The sequence below is a fragment of the Labeo rohita genome, unplaced genomic scaffold, assembly GCF_022985175.1.
Source record: "Labeo rohita strain BAU-BD-2019 unplaced genomic scaffold, IGBB_LRoh.1.0 scaffold_73, whole genome shotgun sequence".
Taxonomy (NCBI): Eukaryota; Metazoa; Chordata; class Actinopteri; order Cypriniformes; family Cyprinidae; genus Labeo; species Labeo rohita.
The window spans coordinates 399,030-419,518 of NW_026129667.1; the positions used below are offsets into that span (position 1 = coordinate 399,030).

The 20,489-nt window shown below is 36.0% G+C and overlaps 1 protein-coding gene across 1 annotated transcript in view; it reads right to left on the reverse strand.

Annotated features, from left to right (window-relative positions):
- The window catches only part of snx14 (sorting nexin 14), a 51,533-nt gene that overhangs the window by 20,976 nt on the left and 10,068 nt on the right, over positions 1-20,489 (reverse strand). Inside the window, 19 exon segments of the mRNA XM_051104468.1 lie at positions 789-889; positions 976-1,059; positions 1,167-1,359; positions 3,871-4,003; positions 7,914-7,937; positions 10,999-11,057; positions 11,149-11,273; positions 11,356-11,511; positions 14,970-15,084; positions 15,251-15,313; positions 15,315-15,332; positions 15,421-15,465; positions 15,587-15,662; positions 16,696-16,852; positions 17,111-17,195; positions 17,310-17,397; positions 17,503-17,546; positions 17,641-17,719; positions 20,074-20,150. Of these exon segments, the coding sequence (XP_050960425.1) occupies positions 789-889; positions 976-1,059; positions 1,167-1,359; positions 3,871-4,003; positions 7,914-7,937; positions 10,999-11,057; positions 11,149-11,273; positions 11,356-11,511; positions 14,970-15,084; positions 15,251-15,313; positions 15,315-15,332; positions 15,421-15,465; positions 15,587-15,662; positions 16,696-16,852; positions 17,111-17,195; positions 17,310-17,397; positions 17,503-17,546; positions 17,641-17,719; positions 20,074-20,150 (1,722 nt within the window).

A 20,489-nucleotide genomic window follows, 5' to 3' on the forward strand; every position in this document is an offset into this window, starting at 1 on the left:
TAAATTGTATAATTTTAATGAAAATAACCAATCGTTACGCTAGATAAGACCCTTCTTCCTCGGCTGGGATTGTTTACAACCGCATTTGGGATCGTTTGAAGCCGCATTTAAACTACATTTTAAAAGTTTAAACTCGGGGCACCATATCAGTCCATTATATGGAGAAATACCCCGAAAAAAACAATTTCTTTACGAATGAAGAAAGAAAGACATGAACATCTTGGATGACAAGGGGGTGAGTATATTACATGTGAATCTTTGTTTTGGAAGTGGACTTCTCCTTTAAATACAACAGCAAATAAGACACACCTGAAGATAATGACACAATTAAGGGGAGACAGAAACTAGGTCAAGGAGGACGTGGAAAAAAAACCCTCAAAGTTCATGCGTTGTGACAATATCAAGTTTAAGTTATAAGAATAGACAGTGAATTAGAGGGAAACATGTAATAAAATTAGCAATGGTTTGCTGCAAGTATAATTAAAAGTCCCAGTCAGTGTGTGTGGTTCAGTATTGTAGATGTCTACTGGGGTTTACGTGTGTCACCTGCCCCTGCCTTTTTGTGGAATTACCCTCTGTGTGGATTTATTAAAAAACTATTTGCCTTCATCTTTTTTGTGTGTGTTTATCTTCGACACCGTACCCATGAAAGATACATTAAATTTACATAAATAATTTACTTTGATACATTATTAGGCCTGATTTCAAGTAACCTTATGGCATATTCATGCTGCTTGTACTTCATCTGTCAATAACATGAAGCAAGTGTACAAGGTCAAGCAAATTACCTGTAAATATTCCTCAAATTCACCTCGTTTGGAGGACAAAAATTCGTAATTCTTTGGTCCAATGATTCTTTTGGAAGGGAGCTGAGCATCCTGGAATGGGCCTGTAAGAGAAAAACAAATGAGAGAGATGAATAATCTAAAAACATGAAGGCTCTGTCACGAAGATAAAGAGAATAATCAGCTTTACCATGAAATTCTGTGAGTTTAGATTCCAGCACATAAAACTCCACATATTTTCTGTACACAGACCAGGATTCGGTCTCATGCCCCACTGTAAAACAAATAAGCACTTTCACAAAGTGGCTCTGTTCTCACAGGATATTCCTGTAATAAAAATGAGTTTATGCAATGTAGCTTAAATTTAGTTCTGAAACTCACCATTCTTCCTGTCGTGGCGCTCCACGTCAATGCAGAAGACTGGAGTGCGCTCTTTCTTAACCTCATCCTCAAAAAAATCCACATAAGGGATTGAGATGGTCCAAGCGGCAAGGTTGCGCAATGTTCCTGGAGTCCCAGCCACCTCCACGGGCCCTGGGGAGTCGTCCTCAAACACCATCACTGCTTCCTCCACCTGACCGTACATAACAGTAAATGCTCAGCCAGAGTTCAGCCAGCGGTTTCAAAGAGTTTTAGCACTAAAATGGATTCAGTCAAACTCAAAAAAAGAGCGTCAATTAACATGCCTGCATATTTGCGTTCATGCTCTATGAAAGGCATAAAAGGTTTCGGTTTGCAACATGTTTTTGAAACGTTTCAAGCCAGATACAGAGGCATGTTAAAGTTTGGGAACCACTTGCAGAATCAAAATAAGAGAGATCATACAAAATGCATGTTATTTTTTATTTAGTACTGACCTGAGTAAGATATTTTACATAAAAGATGTTTACATATAGTCCACAAGACCAAAAACTAGCTGAAATTATTAAAATAACCCCCTTTGAAAGTTTGAGAACCCTTGGTTCTTAATACTGTGTGTGGTTACTTGGATGATCTGCGACTGTTTTTTTGTTGTTGTTGTTCATGAGTCCCTTGTTTGTTTTGAACAGTTAAATTGAGCACTGTTCTTCAAAAAAAATCCTCCATGTCCTGCAAATTCTTTGGTTTTCCAGCATCTTTTGCATATTTGAACCCTTTCCAGCAGTGACTGACACTGAGGACAATTGTGGGACTCAAACACAACTATTAAAAAAGGTTCAAACATTCAATGCTCCAGAAGGAAACATTAAGAGAAAAATTCGAAAAGGATGAAGATTATTTTGTTGAAACAGAATATTTTTTTCCATTTAGTACTGCCCATCGGAAACAACAGAAGATATTTGCATGTTTTCTGGAAGACAAATTAAGTACACTGCAAAAAATGCTTTTCTTACTTTGATTTTTTTGTCTTGCTTCCAGCCAAAATATCTAAAAATTCTAAAATCAAGAAGGATTTTCTAGACAAGCAAAAATTATTGTCTTGTTTTCAGAAAAAACAAGTGAAAATTAACTGAGTTTTTGCTTGAAACAAGCCAAATAATCTGCCAACGGGGTAAGCAAAATAATCTTGCTTTCTGACTGAAATAATTTTTGCTTACCCCACTGGCATATTATTTTGCTTGTTCTGAAAACAAGACAATAATTTTTGCTTGTCTAGAAAATCCTTCTTGATTTAAGATTTTTCTTAAATATCTATCTATCTATCTATCTATCTATATATATATATATATATATATATAAAATTTTTTTTTTTCTAAAAAATTTTTTTGCATCGAATGTTTTAACCTTTTTTAATAGTTGTGTTTGAGTCCCTCAATTGTCCTCAGTGTGAAAAGATGGATCTCAAAACCATACAGTCACTGCTGGAAAAGGTTAAAACATGCAAAAGATGCTGGAAAACTGAAGAATCTGCAGGACCTGGAGGATTTTTCTGAAGAACAGTGCTCAGTTTAACTGTTCAGGACAAACAAAGAAATCATGAACAACTATCACTAAACAAAACCAAAAAAAACAAAACAAAAAAAAAAACAAACAAACTCACAGATCATCCAAGTAACCACATGCAGTATCAAGAACCAAGGGTTCCCAAACTTTTGAAGGGGGTTATTTGAATAATTTCAGCTATTTTTTGGTCCTGTGGACTATATGTGAACATCTTTTATGTAAAATATCTTACTCAGGACAGTACTAAATAAAAAATAACATGCATTTTGTATGATCCCTCTTATTTTGTTAAAATTATTCACATTCTGAATGATTCTACTGAAAATGGTGTAAATGCACACTAACCAGCTACTTAATGCATTAATGTATTGTTTACTTAGAATTATTATTACCATTAATCATTTACTCATTTAAATTATTAAGTATGATTAATAATATTTATGTATTTTATTTAAGGTTCAATAGTTCAAACCGTTTTTGCTACCAAAACTAGTACCATGAACCATAAAATTTTACTGGTATTGGTACTGAGTACTGAAATTTTGGTATTAGTTCCATAATAATCCATAGTATCCATAGTAATCTACTGCATCTTCAGCGGCTCAGATGTCAGGAGTAAATGACGACCACTATGTTCATTATTACATCCAGCAACACAACACCTCAATCGCTCAGTTCTTGTCTAACTTACATCCCTGCTCCAGCATCGAAACAATGGAGGTCTGACTGTTACAGCTGATCTGAGGTAAGACGCTCATGTCAATCAACTATCGTGTGAGCGGCCTCTGTGGGTGTGACGCCATCTGAGAATGGCTCGATTTGAAACGGGATATTATTTTACTGATTAATTAAAAACCACTGCATGGATTTTTATCATTATAGGGTAGATTTGTACATACACTGACAACACACATTAATGTTCAAACAACATGTAAAAGTGACCCCTTTAATGTCTTATTCTGCCTGACCATATTTTAAATCCCTTAATTCACCCCATACCTAAACCAGCATGCTAACTATTAATAAGCAGCAAATTAGCAGTTTATTGAGGCAAAACTTAAAAAAATGATTAGTTAATAGTGAGAATTGGTCACCAAACTAAAGTGTGACCTGAATTCTGAAACTGTTCAGTTTCAACATGTTTCTGAAGAGTCTGTCTCACCGTGTCGTCTTCTCCTTCAATCATGGCGTACTGTGGTAGCATTGCGCCCTCCATCGTGCTACTCTTGAACACGCCTTTGATTTTACTTCCAATACGGCTGATCCCAAACGACTCGCCACGCTTTGACGTGTTCCTGTACGCAAAAACACAGTTATTATTTTGTTGCAAATTCAAAATAATTGCTTAAAGAATTAGATCACTTCCAGAAAAAAAAAATGTACAGGTAATTCATTCACCCCCTTGTCATCCAAAATGTTCATGTCTTTCTTTCTTCAGTTGTAAAGAAATTATGTTTTTTGAGGAAAACATTTCAGGATTTTTCTCCATATAGTGGACTTCAATGGTGCCCGTGAGTTTGAACTTCCAAAATGTAGTTTAAATGCAGCTTCAAAGGGCTCTAAATGATCCCAGCTGATAAAGAAGGGTCTTATCTAGCGAAACAATTAGTTATTTATAAAAAAAAAAGTCAAATTATACACTTCTTTACCACAAATGCTCGTCTTGTCTAACTCTGCGATGTGCATGCGTACGCTGTGCACGCCAGTTCAAGACATTTAGTGTATGTCAAAAAACTCCCATCTCATTTTTTCCTCCAACTTTAAAATCATTCTGCATTACTGTTTTACCTTCTTTGTAAAAGGCATTTGACCTTCTTTGTTCACTTTGTGAACACTGGGACGGTTTTTCTGCAGCGATGTAGGACGATTTTGAAGTTGGAGGAGAAAATGAGATAGGAGTATTTCGACATACCCTAACTGTATTGAACCAGTGTACATCGTACGTATGCACATCGCAGGGCTAGACAAAACAATTTTTGTAATTTTTGTTTAGAAAATAACCAATTGTTGAGCTAGATAAAACCCTTATTCCTCAGCTGGGATCGTTTAGAGCCCTTTGAAGCTGCAGTTAAACTACATTTTATATGTTCAAACCACCATAAAAGCCCACTATACAGAGTGTTTTCCTCAAAAAACACAATTTCTTTACGACTGAGGAAAAAAAGACATCTTGGATGACAAGGGGGTGAGTACATTATCTGTAAATTTTAGTTCTGGAAGTGAACTAATCCTTTAAAAATAAAAAGACAAACAACACTGCAACCAAAGTCACACAACCAACATTAGGGCGCATAATACAATGAAAAGATGATCACAGGAAATGATAGGTATACCTAAATGCCTTTAAAAGAACATGAGCAATACATCTACAGGCTCAAACGATGCAAGGCAATGCAGACAGTCTGGTAAACCCATGCATCAATCCTGCTGAACTTGGACCAGTTTCACCTCCAGACAACAACCCTCGGTTCTACAGACAAATGGCCAAACTGGTCTAAGATGAGCAGCAAGCTGGCAGCGTCTTCCACCCCAGACTTACTTCCTGGGGAGGGCTGGTAATACTGTAGGGCGACGTATTAAGATGGATGTGGGTGTGGCTCTGGAATTGACCAATGGGGACCTGTGGCCAGTGATATAATTCCTGGCCAAAGAGATGCTGTCAAGTCTAAATGAAGCAAATAAGCATGCCAGCACAGGTAATGGGAACAAAACGGATAAACATCAGCACTAAAGGACAGCTGGAGATGAACAGATTAAATGCACATGAAATTATGATACATTACTGGCTTCATTTCTATCAATATTTATTAAAAAAGGGATCTGGTGCGTGTAGCCATGTAAATGGGTAGTATGAGCCTCAGATTACACAACAGTGTTTCCCACATACAGACTTTACTTGGGCAGGCCGCCCAGATACATTTATGTCTACCAAAGTATATTTGCCAGCCGTAATTTCATCTCTTTTGCAATTATGTTCACATGACTTTTGCAGTGTTAGGTCATCATGAAACCTTTACATTCTTTACATTAATTTTCTTGGCAATTAAAACTTTTACGAGAGGCGTCAATTTGGTACTTGCATGCTATGTGTCAATGTTCTGTGCACACACACCTTAAGTGTGCACAGAGAAAGCCACCTGCCACATAGCGTGAGTACTGAACTGAGTTTTTCATGGTGTATTGTTTTCAAATGGTCAAATACATAAAAAGTTATGCCAAAATCCTGTCATGACTAGTATTCACATAAACACAGTTGGTTATGTCTTACATGAGTGTAAACATTTAGGAAATGGGGTGGCGAATTCCGGTCCTGGAGAACCGCAGCCCTGCAGAGTTTAGCTCCAACCCTAATTAAAACTCACCTACCTGTTGCTTTCTAGGTACCCTTCAGACCTTGATTAGCTTGTTCAGGTACGTTTGATTAGGGTTGAAGCAAAACTATGCAGGGCTGCGGCTCTCCAGGACCGACGCTCACCACCCCTGTGTTAGTATATTGCATCCGTGCATTAGGTCTTAAAGTGACAGCAGCCTATTAAAACCTCTATAAATAATTTCATAGATTACATAGTTCATATTCAGTGAAAGAAAATGTTATCTTAAAGGTTAGACATTATTTGTCACATGTACTAGCTAGACCAATTTTGTGCCACTGGGTAATGCCAGCCTTTTCTACCACTACCTCCACAAGTATATGTCAGATGTGTGGGAAACACTGCTCACCCACAGTCTATTTGTTGGCAACCCTGCTTCTATTGCACACAAAACTGAAAAAAAAAAAAAAAAAATGAAAATGGCAAGATCCAAACAGATTGCCCAACTGCAGAGCAATATCCATGCATCAGTATGTTAGTCCAACAAAATAACAAAACTGTTTTGGTGACATGAGAGCTTGGGAGGAAGAACTAGTGCTGGATTTGCCAAGTGATATTTAGAAATGTGCTACTCTTTGTTTTTATTACAAAAATCTATATGTCATTTTGCTAGTGTTTTTTTTCCCAGAGTGTTTGTCTCACTGTGGGCAACTCTACTGTTCTTGGTCAAAATAAGATGGTATATGATCCCACAGGAAATCAAAAGTATAATTACACAAGACTAATCAGGAAGCGAATGTTGACAGCTCCACCAAACCCTTGTTAAAGCAGGCACCACACTAGCCCACTCAAAACAACTTGATTTGGATAGGCGGGGGACACACTTGGCAACTGTTGTTGCAGATTTTGCCCTTGACAATTTCTCACAGGAGAAAAGATAACACACTAAAACACTGCATTCAAAATTTTTCCCTCTCATGTCTGGATATGTGAAGTTTACTGGTATAAAATAGGAAAGAAGGCAGGTCTTAACAAAAAACTGTTGTAATGGACTGTTATTATCTCAGCAGAGACTTCACTGCCAAGAAACACACTAATACTCTATGTGTGTCCAGCGATTATGTACAAATTTTTGGCTAAAAAGTCAGTTTGTGTGATGCTGACTTGAGTTAAAAAAAACTGAACTGACTTGAGTTGAAGAATGATACCATTGTCTTCAGTAGAGCCTTTTTACTACTACAGCTGAAGTCTTTTGCAACATGTGGTTTGCCATTCCCAAGTGTTTGGTGTGAGACATTTTAGTAAAAGCAGATGATTGATATTCCCAGATCATATTCCCAACCTTTCTTTTTTTGGAGTTATGAAATGACAAGCTGACTATACTGTAAGATTCATAACTGTGTAAAGCCTATTCTCCAGATGGGAAAACTGGCAGAATAAACATGTAAACACTATAAACCATTTCCTAGAATCCTTCTGATGTGAAGATAAAGGAACAATAACAGCAAAAAAAAGCCGGAACTCTGATGTTTTTACTTCCAATATACTCCTTAAATATCGAACAGAAATGGGCAATATAACAGTATAACTATAAAACTTAACTGGGCAATGTAACTTTATATAAATAATAATTTGATGACAATTCATACTGTATAGTGGGGTCAATTTACTGCCAATTGAAACAACAGGCAAATAAACTACATTTACTATACTGCTTAGTTTCATATTGCCACCAAATCAATATGGACTATACTGATATATTGCCCAACTCTCCCATCAAGCGGTTTACCTATTCTTCATTACATGAGGCAGGTCTTAAGGATTCAGGCAGCTTTATATGGCATGCAGTGAGAGCACTGGACAACAGTCACTTGAACCTCAACAATACACTTACCTTAAATCATCCAAACTCAAATTCCTGAAATAACAGGCAAAAGGGGTTACAGTCTGCCCTACAGATGTCTCTCACTGCTACACATGCACACGTGACTACATGAATCAGTAATACTCATTGTTTGATAATGAAGCTCAGTCAAGTTCATGACGTATTTGCTTTCTTTCTCACACAGAATATACATTTAACCCAGGTGCAAATAGTAGTGTTTGATTAATCTCTGATTAATTTTTCACACAAAATTAAAATGAAGCTGAAATAAATTTTGCGTAAAGAAAATAAAGCCTATTTTTGCTAATACCTATTATTCTAAATCTAAAATACTATAATGCAATAACTATTAAAATAATTATAAATGAAGGCAGCACAACCAGTGTTACAAAATGTATAAACTGCTATTTTTTTTTCACATTGCAGTAGTAAAAGTGAGGGGGATTCTAATAATAATAATAATAATTATTATTATTCTAATAATAATTTACGACTGAATACTACTGCGTGCGAGTATGAAAAAATATTTAGGAGCAGCAGTGTGACTGACCCGATCAGCATATTCGTGTTTGTGCTGAGGGGAGCCTCAAAGGTTTCTGCATGTTTTTGCAACATTGAGTAATGTATCACAGACATACTACACCAATCCTTTCATCAACAAAGTGTAGAGAGAGTCTAAAACAGATTGATTGTGCAGTGTAGAGAGCTGATTATAATGGAACTTTGTGAGATCGCAATGAAGATGAGTGACCGCTTTTAATGATTTTTAAGGGAGTTTGTAAATGAGATATTGATTTAATACAAGTTTAATAAACAAGAAGTTAATATTAAGTGACTTACATTGTCTGACTGTAACACTACTGCCTGATTTTGCTCTATTTTGTTGTCAAAAATAGTCACAACTGAGCCACTTCGCATCTCTATTCAAACACAGCGGCGTTTAATTTATGAATGAACGTGTTTTTAAACGAATCTAATGAGATTCAATTTCCCATTCATAAAGACAGTCACTCACTTTATTTCTGAATGAATCAGCCATTCAAACAAATGGAATGAATGAATGATTCAGTAATCAAATCAGTGACTTGCCGCCACCTACTGGCAGCTTTAGTTTGATTTTTAAAGCATCTTTTTGGTTATTCAACCATTTAATTTTTTTATATTCAAAATTTTATATTTAAAACATTAATCTCAATGTGAATTTATGAATTTGATTGCACTCATGTCACCTCTGAGCTTCATTAAACATCTGAAAATACGCCTACAAGCCACTTTTGTGTTTTTCTGTGCCACCTCTGCAGTACAAATTAACTTTGTTAACACTGAATTCATTTGATTGGTAACTTATTCTACTTGTTCTTATTCTGTTGTTTTAATTAGAAATATTAAAAAGTTTATAAAATACATATTTAAAAAAAACTGACATAAAAGATAACAAACTTTTAAGAAAGATGAAAGTTTAAGAAATGCCATTACAAAGGTGAAAACAAAATTCCTCTGTACATTTTTTGATTATTGATTAGAAATAATCAGTGTTTCCCCTAGGTTCACAGCTTTGGGGGGTGGGGGTGGGTTTAGGGGGGATGAATGGGGCAGGGGTGCCGGTACCCAACGGTACATATATACATATATATATATATATATATATATATATATATATATATATATATATATATATATATTTTTTTTTTTTTTTTTTTTTTTCGGTACGTTACTCTCTGTATAATAACAAACACATTTATTTCAGTGAAAAAAAAAAAAAAAAACCTCTCAAAAAGTCTCAATTTTAACATTTTGAACAACAGGGCCCTACAATCTTTTTCTTTCTTTTTTTCAGAAAGTTTTGTGTTTTAATTTTTGTGATAATCAGATGAAGGCATTAAACATTTATTTATTTTTAATCAAATGAAAATTGAACCCTTTTATTTTTTGACAAACAAACATAGATTTACAAATAAAATTAATACATAGAAGAAAATGTGTGTGAATATTCTGTTAAAAAGTTTTAATAATAATTGTAGAATTTTTCTACAATTAAGTGGTTAATCTGGTTGTAATATTTATTTTCATCATTTAATTGTTTTATTTAAATTGGCCAGAAATATAATTATATAAAGATGTACATTATACTGTACAAAAGTAATATACAAGAGTGCTATATTTCTGTTACACGTTAAACCTTACTTTTATTTTGACAGGTTGCTGTGAAGTTTCTGTGTGTATGCAGTATGATATGATGCTAGTTTTCTCAAATGAAATGGTAAAATTCACATTAAATGACTCTCACAGCAGCTCTGGAGATGAAGTTCATGTCGTCATATAATGAGATGCAGAGGCCGAAAATCACAGCGAGTCTCACGCGTGCTTCAGCACATGTAGTAAACAAAACCGTGTTTCCGCCATTCATTCATACAGAGCCAAGTGGAACGTGCAGGATTCATATCTAAACCGTCTTTTTGCATTTTAATATTCACAGACACTAGTCCATATCGCGATTCGAATTAAGTGACAGACCCAATTTTGAATTACTTATCCAAAAATTTACGGATTCCGTGGCATTCCATGCTATAGAGTGAATTCCGTTTTTATGAATGGACTTTGCAATCCCGTCTGTGTTTTCGCGGAGGAGAAATTGTAGACGCACGTCCATGTAGAGACAGAAATGACATGCCGTCATGTAAATAATATAAATAACATAAGACCATTTAGTTTGTTTAATAAAAGAACAAGGTATAGACCTGTTCTATAAGAAAAGGTAACTGTTGTGATCTGGTGCTATATAGAAAATAAAATTAAATAAAATTAACTTGACCTTCAAGGGGGGTTGGCCGCCCCCTAATATAATGGCAGGAGAAACACTGGAAGGTGCTCCTGAAATTTTGACTGTGCTCCTAATTTTTTTAAGTTAAAAAAGAAAAGTAATGCTAATATTTACTTAATATATCTTAATTTCTGCAATCTCAAATGCATTGTCAGTCTTTTTCATAATCAAACTATGTATGAACAGAACCTTTTTGTAGCAATCTAAACTCTACTCTGCTGATGTGTCAATACAGCAAAAGCTCACACACACACATACAAGAAGAAAACTCACCTGTTTAGCTTTGAATTTCTAGCAGGAGATTCAGCACCCCAGAGCAGATGTCGAAAATACTGAGGAAGAACAGAGACAGGCGGATGGTGTAAAATTCAAACACGGCATCCCAAGCAGCTCTGAAATGGCATTTCCTGGAAGTTACTGTACCTCATCACTGTGGCAGAACATGGGGGTAAAGACATTCTCCAGCAGAGACAGCACATGTTCATAGGCCTCAAACAGACATCGCATTGTCTGGAGCTTCACCACACCTGTATACGGCCCCTCAGCGACTGCAGGAAGTGACAGAGACAGGGAGAATAAGAGGTCGTGGCATACAACAGGTGCAGCACAGAACACTGTAACGTGACTGACTGTTGTGGATTTCCTCTATGATGAAGTGGTCAAAGCTGATCTTGTCGATGCTCTCCTCCAGACAGTACGTCTTATAGATCTTCTGCACTTCCTCATGCAAACGCTGCATCTCTTTGTCACTCAGATCAGGGCAGAGGATCCGGTCATTAAACTCCTCTACATACAAAAACATAAAGGACAGATATTTTAGTGAACTGCTCCACAACCTTAGTTAACATTTTTACATTAAATATTGTATACTGTATATTAGCAATATTGCATAAATTGACATTATTCAATTATTGTTCACAATAAATATTAACTAAATTCTTCTTGATCCACTGAATAATACACAATTCAAATGTGAATACTGATTTTATGCAACAGTTAAATAAACGAAGTTAATATTGTGTTACATTTCAGACACAATATTATTAGTATTGTCTGTTTTGGCTCAATTTCACCAACAAAAACTGTTAAAAACAAAGCCACAACAATACCGTTGTAAGTCTTTGAAGAACAGTATTATTATCCTTGACTTCCACACTGGAAAAAGCTTTGCTACATTTTGTTTGGATCTTGGTGGACTAACATAAACATGTCATCAGATAAGGCTGCTAAAAACACTCTCAAAAAAGTTTACATAAGCCTGATACTGTGTTGTTATCTGAATGATCCACAGCTTTTTTAGTAGTAGTTGTTCATGAGTCCCTTGTTTGTGTTAAGCTGCCTGCTGATCTTCAAAAAAATACTTCAGGTCCCACAAATTCTTTGGTTTTTCAGCATTTTTGTGTATTTGAACCCTTTCCAACAATGACTGTATGATTTTGAGATCCATCTTTTCACACTGAGGACAAGTGAGGGACTCATATACAACTATTACAGAAGGTTCAAATAATCACTGATGCTCCAGAAGGAAAAAACGATGCATTAAGAGCCAGGTGTGAAAACTTTTGAACAGAATGGAGATGTGTACATTTTTCTTATTTTGCCTAAACATACAGAAGATACTTACATGATTCCCAGAAAACAAAATAAGTTAAATTTACCCTGATCTTTAAATTCAAAAAGTTTTTACCCCCCTTATTGCATTGCAGTTCCTTCTGGAGCTCCAGCAAGCATTTGAACCTTCTGTAATAGTTGCATATGAGTCCCTCACTTGTCCTCAGTGTGAAAAATCAGAAAATCAGTTCATATGAGATGACAAGAAATGAGAAGAGCCGTCAGTGTATGACCTCTTCACTTTTGTCATTTGCTCGCTTTCCTCCTTTACATTTACAGTATCTTTTCACGCAATGGTTTGCTAAGCTGAACAGACAACCAGTCTGATCCCTCTCCCCTGACCTTCCCCAGACACTCAGTGACTATGTTTGAAAAGCTTAAAAATGATGTAAACTCAACACATAAACCTCACACTTCATCAGAGAAATATACATTCTTAATGATAAGCTGACGACAACAGTTGTAATACAACACAAATACAAATACAACAGTTCACATAGAAATTAATGGATGCATTGTCCAAATTCAAATTGTAATCTACTTCACATTGGAGAGAAAAGAAGGGATAAATAAACCCTGTGTTTTAATTCTCCAGCTTGTGAGGAAAAAGACAATAAAAAACAGACTATGCTCTGAGTCTTTGTCCTGCAAGACAAACAGCTTATAAATCACTTCCTGATTCTCCATCACAGAGAAACAAAAGCAGATTGATTAGGCAAAAGACAAACATATGCAACCAGAACAAGCTCCAGAGAGCAAACCTTCACTTCAAAGAACACTGACCCCCAGTTTCACAAACAAGGCTTAAGCCTAGTCCTAGACTAAAATGTAGGTCTGAGCTGTTTCAACTAATAGAAACTTGCACTGACTGATCTTAAAATATATCAGCGTCTTTGTTTTGACTTTAGATGCACACCAGTAATGTTTTTTATAAGGCACTTAAAAAAACTTAAACGTCCTAATTGAACAATGGCTTAATCCTGGCTTTGTCTAAGCCATGTCTGTAAAACTGGGCCTATATGACCAAAAGTAGTACTGTGATAGGATGCTACCTTTGCAATAAGTCCGTTCAGGAAATTTCATCCCTGCTAGATATTCCATGGTATTCCATGGTAAGTGGAAGACCATGTAAATTCGCAAAGCTGGTCACTGAGTGCTTAAAGTGCAAATGTTATCAACACTCTGCTGATTCCATAGCTGAAGAGCTTCAAACATCCACTGACATTAACATCAGCACAAAAATTGTGCATCAAGAGCTTCATGGAATGGCAGAGAAGCTGCTTGCAAGCCTTACACCACCAAGTACAACACCAAGCATCAGATGGAGTGCTGTAAAGCACCACTGAACTCAGCAGCAGTGGAAACCTGTTCTGTGGAGTGATACATAAGGCTTATCTGTTTGGCAGTCTGACGGGTGAGACTGGGTTTGGCAGGTGCCAGGAGAACATTAGCTGCCTGACTGCAATGTGCCAGTTTGGTGGATAAAGGTTGCATGAGTATGGTGTGGAAAAACTTGACGAGCCCACACACAGCACAGAGCACTGCATCTCTATCAATCACCGTTGAGATTTTGAATCAGGCCTTCTTGTCCAACATCAGCGTCTGACCTTACAAATGCTCTACTGGATGAATGGGCAAAAATTCCCACAGAAACACTCCAAAACCTTGTGGAAAGCAAAAGAGTGCAAGCAGCAAAGGGGGGGAATCTCCATGTTAAAGTCTATGTATTTAGACTGCAATGTCACTAAAGTGCCTGCTTGTGTAATGGTCAGGTGTCTTAATACTTGTGCCCATATGGTGTTCCAGATTGCTAAAACCCCAGTCGTTTCAACAGAAATCATTGTAATCAGGAATAAAAAAAATAAAAATCCCCATGTGGATTTTGAATTGGATTCAAGTTAAACGGAATATGCGAATTCACTGCATAAACTAATATAAAGCTCCTACACAATACAGGTCTTCTCGAGTCCTAAGATCTATACTTGAGCAAATCACTTCTTATGCATTAATTCACGAGTTCACCTGCCCATCCAGTCATGATGGGCAATGGTAAACAAACTTGGCTTACTGTCCTAAATGGAGGCTCGAACCCGAGGCTCGGCTTGAGCGCCGAGTTCAACCCTCCCCATTGCGATATTACCTAGAGGGAGAATAACAGAAATAGAGGAGGAGAAGGGGAGGTGGAGGGATGCCGGAAGAACTGAGGTTAGGAGGCAGGACTGAATGATTAATTTTTAACATAGAAAAACCCAGCCAGAGACAGACCTGATCAAATTAGACCCAAGTCCAATTTTAACAGATTTAAGAGATTTTTTTGTTTTTGTTTTGTTTTTTTGTGGTTTTTTTTTAATTAAGCTGGACTTGACTTTCTGAACTGGTTATGACAAAGACTAAAATAAGAGACACCTAAGAGAAACACCACAGAAGGTGAAGATTTAAAAGTGTGCTTTGTTTGAAGATGAAATTCATTCTCTGATCCTTCTTTGTAATTTTTACGTTAACGCATAAGTGCTATCTAATGAATACACTTGTACATATTTTGGTAACAGAAATCCACATCTCCCCATCAGGTAATTTACTAATGAGACCATCATGCATTGTGTGCATGTCAGCAGTGAAATTCATGTCCTCACCCACAGTCAGGCAGAACTGCAGGACGTGCACCGCTCCTTCCTCCTTTAGGAAACTCATAAAACGAAACAGCAGATCCTGTTGCTCTCTGATCTCCTTCAAATCCAGCTTCAACACCTGACAGAAAAACAAACAAAAGAAACAACCTGTAAGGTTTTATACAAGACATTCACTAGACGCAAGGACTCAAAAAACAGACATCTCAACCTTCTCAATACAACCCTTTTCACTAGACATCGTATATCCTGAAGGCATTATAGTTAGTTGACAATGTTGTACCCACCGAGGATTTCTTGTTGCGTGTGTCTGCAAACTTCTCTAGGAAGGGCACCAGAGCAGATGGGGGGGTCAATCACTGGCTCAGGCTAAAAGCACAAATGACAGGAAAATGTGAACAAAAAAAAAAAAAACGTGCTTAGCATGAAAGGCTATTATTTTGGCTGAATCACTCACTGGAGTATCATCAATGAAAATAAGCACCATGTGATTCACAGTGTCCTGGGAAAAAAGTGAGTCACGAATATGAGTAACAACCACAAGATTCATACACAGAAGAACAACATCGAAAATATCTACGGTATATCAACGGTCCTAATTTAAGGTAAGCTGTTACACTCACAGGATCAGCCACAAAGTCCATTATAGGCAGAAAAACAGAACCTGTCATGACCTCTCGAATCAACAGGGCCAAAGATCTGAGAACAAATGACAAAGCTTACATGAATATAGTCGAAAACACACTTTTCACACATCATGTTAGAGACATAAAACATTCATGTATAGGATTTCACTATGAAATCCACTTTTTCCTTAATTCCATTTTATTGTTATTATTATTTATTTATTTTACTTTTTCTAGACACTTATTTAATGTTTAAATTTAAAAATATTACTCAAAATTGTCTAATTAATTAAAATCATGAAACTTACACAATTTAACAGCTATTAATTAGTTAACAAAAATGACATTTTTAAAGTCCTATGAAATCCGTTTTACTTACATTAAGTAATAAATTTCTCTCACAGGTAAAGACCTTTAAGCTTCTGTTTGTGGATGAAATGATGATAGATTTTATTGTAAAATTTTGAAGTGATTCTCAGAGCAGTTCTAGAGATTGTTTATGTGTTTCTGTGAGGTGGCAGAGGCTAAAAACAACTCTAGCATCATGCAGGATTTATATTTAACTAGTCTTTAGCATAATATTTACAAACACTAGACTATGTCGTGTTTTGATTTAAGTGTCAATTCAGACATCATAGGGCCCTACATGTATAATGGGAAAACGCACTCTTGCATGATTAAAGATGTTTAACATATCTCTTACGGTTCAAAGCTTTAGGGTAATTAGATTTTTTATTTTTATAGAAAATTTTTAAAGAAGTTAAGGGACAACAAAGACTGCTGCATTGTTACAAAAAAATCTGCTTCAAATAAATGCTGTTCTTTGGAACTCTCTTAAAATTAGATCCTGATGGAAAAAAAAAAAAAAAAAAAAATTGAAAAATGTTTGTCAAGCAGCAAATTTTCACACATTTGGAGTAAAGACGCTGAAAACTCAGCATATTTGATCACATAATAAAATCCATACAAAATATATTCAAATATAAACAATTTCATTTTACTCTAGCGCTGTTTCTACTACATTTCTGATTAAATAAATACGGCCTAATACATGCAGACCCCATACTTTTGAAACGTTGTGCACATTGTGTGAGTGTGAGATGTACCTGCAGTCTGTAGCTTTAGGGGGCATGACATAAGGAAACAGCAGTTCTGTGAGTTTCCTCAAGTACAGCAGCTCATCTTTGCGACTCCGCAGAGCCACATGCAGATCTGCACCATATTCAGCCAGTGCTGCCTGCTGGAGACCCTCTGTATTCTTCACTGTTCACACAATTTGAACGAAAAAAAGATATGGTTAAAACTAAATTTAACTAATGATGCCAAAATGCAAAATGCCCGTTACACTTAAGATAATACCTTGATAAGATAATACAACAAGATACAACAGAAATGCTCTATAGGTGACTATGGGAATGGATGTCCCATGTTTCAGATCAAAGACCCAAATTAGTTTATGTATTTATTGCAATTCTAGACCTAAGCTCCTCTAATACTGAATGATTACATCACAGGACGCACCTTTCTGCTGTGCTTTCGCAATGATTTCAATGTGCTTCATAGCCGCCTTCAACATTTTGTCCATGACAACTAAAGGAACATCCACCTACAAGAGAGTTTTAGTCAGTGTGTCACTTTATAAAACTATAGAAAGCCACAGAATGTGATTGTGATATCAGTGTTGAACTGAAATGAATAGATTGTGTTAAGGTGTATGTACTCTTTGTGCTCGATGGGCCAGAACCGCAGCAAAGAAACGGATTGTTTGTCTCAGTTCATCGACACACGCCTCATCATCTGTAATATCTCTGATTGCAAAACATCATAGAAAAAAACATTTTTTGAATACTGCTTACATTTTTCCAGCTAAAACATTGTAATAAAAGTAAGTTTTGCATTTAAAGCCGCCATACCTGTACCACGGGTACACAAAGTTCTCTAGAACTAACTCCAAGACCTAAAGATTAGTCAAACAAAGGATTTATTAGCTTGATTTATTAATTTACATATATAAGATATAATTTTACTCATGACTGGAATAATGACTCTACCTCTGAAATACTGGCATCCACTTTGGATGGCACTTTTAAGTCCAGCCATGGCTGATAGTTCTCCAGGAGAAGAGTAGGCCTTTGGAATAAAAACACAAATAGTCACATTTAAGTCTTCATTATGCAAGCATGTTTCAAAAAAAAAAAAAAAAAAAAACTGATATTGTCCTTTAATTTGTATTTAATTATTTGTTTGGTCTTTTTCAAGCTACAATTTTTCCTTGCATTTTAAGTATCTTTAAGAGATACTAATTAGATACTACCACTGGTAGCTGCACTTAAATCATCAAAAAATTAATAATGATTTTTTTTTTTCCACATTACAGCAGTTTGGTGGAAAAGGGTTTAAATGTGATTACATGTCAGGAAAATAATGCAACAACGTAAAAAAAAAAATAAAAAAACATCTTTATGGTCCAAAAAAATACACTTCGGTTTCTTTAAAGAGTCCTTAGTGATGTTGTTTGTTTGTAGACCAATCCATAAGTTTGCATCAAGCAGGTTCCCTTAAAGGAGAAGTCCACTTCCAGAACAACAATTCACAAATAATGTACTCACCCCCTTGTCATCCAAGATGTTCATGTCTTTCTGTCTTCAGTCGTAAAGAAATTATGGTTTTTGAGGAAAACATTTCAGGATTTTCTTCATATAATGGACTTCATTGGTGCCCCGATTTTGAACTTCCAATTTTGAAATGTAGTTTAAATGCGGCTTCAAAGGGCTCTAAACGATCCCAGACGAGGAAGAAGGGTCTTATCTAGGGAAACGACTGGTCATTTTTTTCGGAAAATAAAAATTTGTATACTTTTTAAGCACAAAAGCTTGAGTAGCACAGGCTCTGGGATGCATGTTCACATACTGTTGAATCATGTCGAAAGGTCACACCGAACGTAGGATATACAGACCCAGTGTTTACAAAGCGAACATGCAAAGACTAACAAAGTGCAAGTAAGTCAAACGCTGTTTACAAACAAAAAGGAACAACGATGTCAGACGATTCTGAAGTTGTATGAGAAAATAAGATGGAGTTTTTCCACTATACTCAGCACACAGATGATGAACTTAGACGTGATTTGTAGTAGTGATGGGAAGTTCGGATCATTTTACCGACTCCGACTTTTGAGTCTCGTTCAGCAAAATGAACAAATCTTTTTGAGTCATTTTGTTTATTTTAGCAAAATATAATTAAAATGTTATGTGTTACTTCCCTAACACATCTGCTGCTTACACAAATGTTGATCACACTACAAACAACACAAAACTATAAAGCTATAAGAAACAGAAAAGATTAATTCATTGTTTACCTGGGTTTTTAGTCTATGATTAGCTCACCTCATCTCTTATCTGACAAGTTTTCGGGTTTGAAACCGGGTCGAAAAACCCGAAGACTAGAAACGGGTGAACTAATTCCAGTACAGAACCTAATAGGATGTTGCGCATGTGCGACTGAACGAATCACTCCCCGAGACGACTCGTTCTTCCAAAGTCACATTAAAGATTTGTTCAAAATGAAAGAATCGTTCAAGAACGACCCATCACTATTTCGTAGCATCGTGAACACGCATCCCAGATCCTGTGCTACACAAGCTTTTGTGCTTAAAAATTATACAAATTTTTATTTTTTGAAAAAAAATGACAGATTGTTTCATTAGATAAGACCTTTTTTCCTCGGCTGGAATTGTTTAGAGCCCTTTGAAGATGCATTTAAACTACATTTTGGAAGTTCAAAATCGGGGCACCAATGAAGTCCATTATATGAAGAAAAATCCTGTAATGTTTTCCTCGAAAACCATAACTTCTTTACGACTGAAGACAGAAAGACATGAACATCTTGGATGACAAGGGGGTGAGTACATTCTTTGTAAATTGTTGTTCTGGAAGTGGACTTCTCCTTTAAAAAACACCAACGAATTGTTGCAGGAAAAAAAAAGCTCTTTGGCCAACAAAAGTTTCTGATTCCTGCATATTTTGTTCATCATGATCATTTTGAACACAACTATGAATTCTGAAGCCAAAATACAACAGTCACAAGTAAAAAGCTGAATGTAACCTATAAATGAACTACATTGTGGTCGCATGTAATGCAAGTCTTTACTCAAACATTTTTACCTGAAAGTCTGAGTTACAACAGTTCCCAAAAAAAAGGCTTCACAATCACAAGTGGGTATTACCAGTGTATTTTTGTTGCAGAATGAAATGTGAAAATATCTTGATCATGTGTTCACCACAGACATTTAACCAAAAATCTATTCAAAAACTAGAACTGGAAGTGATAAAATACCAACTCATTTCAGGGTTTTGATTAGCAAATATAGATCATCCCTGCAGAACAACATTCTAAACATAAAGTAATCTTATTTCTTTCTTTTGATTTTGGCCTGAGATGTGCCCAAATCAAGTTGATCAAAGGTTTTGTGAGATTTGAGATCATACCTGTGGCGTTTGCACTGGTTTTTCCCACACACTGCACAACTGTGACCCAGCGGGAACAATTCTTGCTGTTTCTGTGGCTGAAGATACACAGATATACAGCATATCAATCATTAATACAGTACAGACATTAAAACAGTCTCAAAAGGGTTTAAAAGACACAAAATTTTCAGTAATATTCTCAATTTGACAGCACTGACATCACTGGATGACAACAAAACTTGAACTTAATTGAGCTGATGAATGACGCTCTTGTCTTCTGTAAAGCTGCTTTAGATCTGATATATCAAATTTGTTTTATAATTGACAAATCAACACCGTTACTGATCTGTACTAAATCAACTGACTTGAGCTGAATAATGACACTATTGATGTCTGCAGAGCTGCTTTATAGCTGGTCTGAACTTTACAAGGTCATT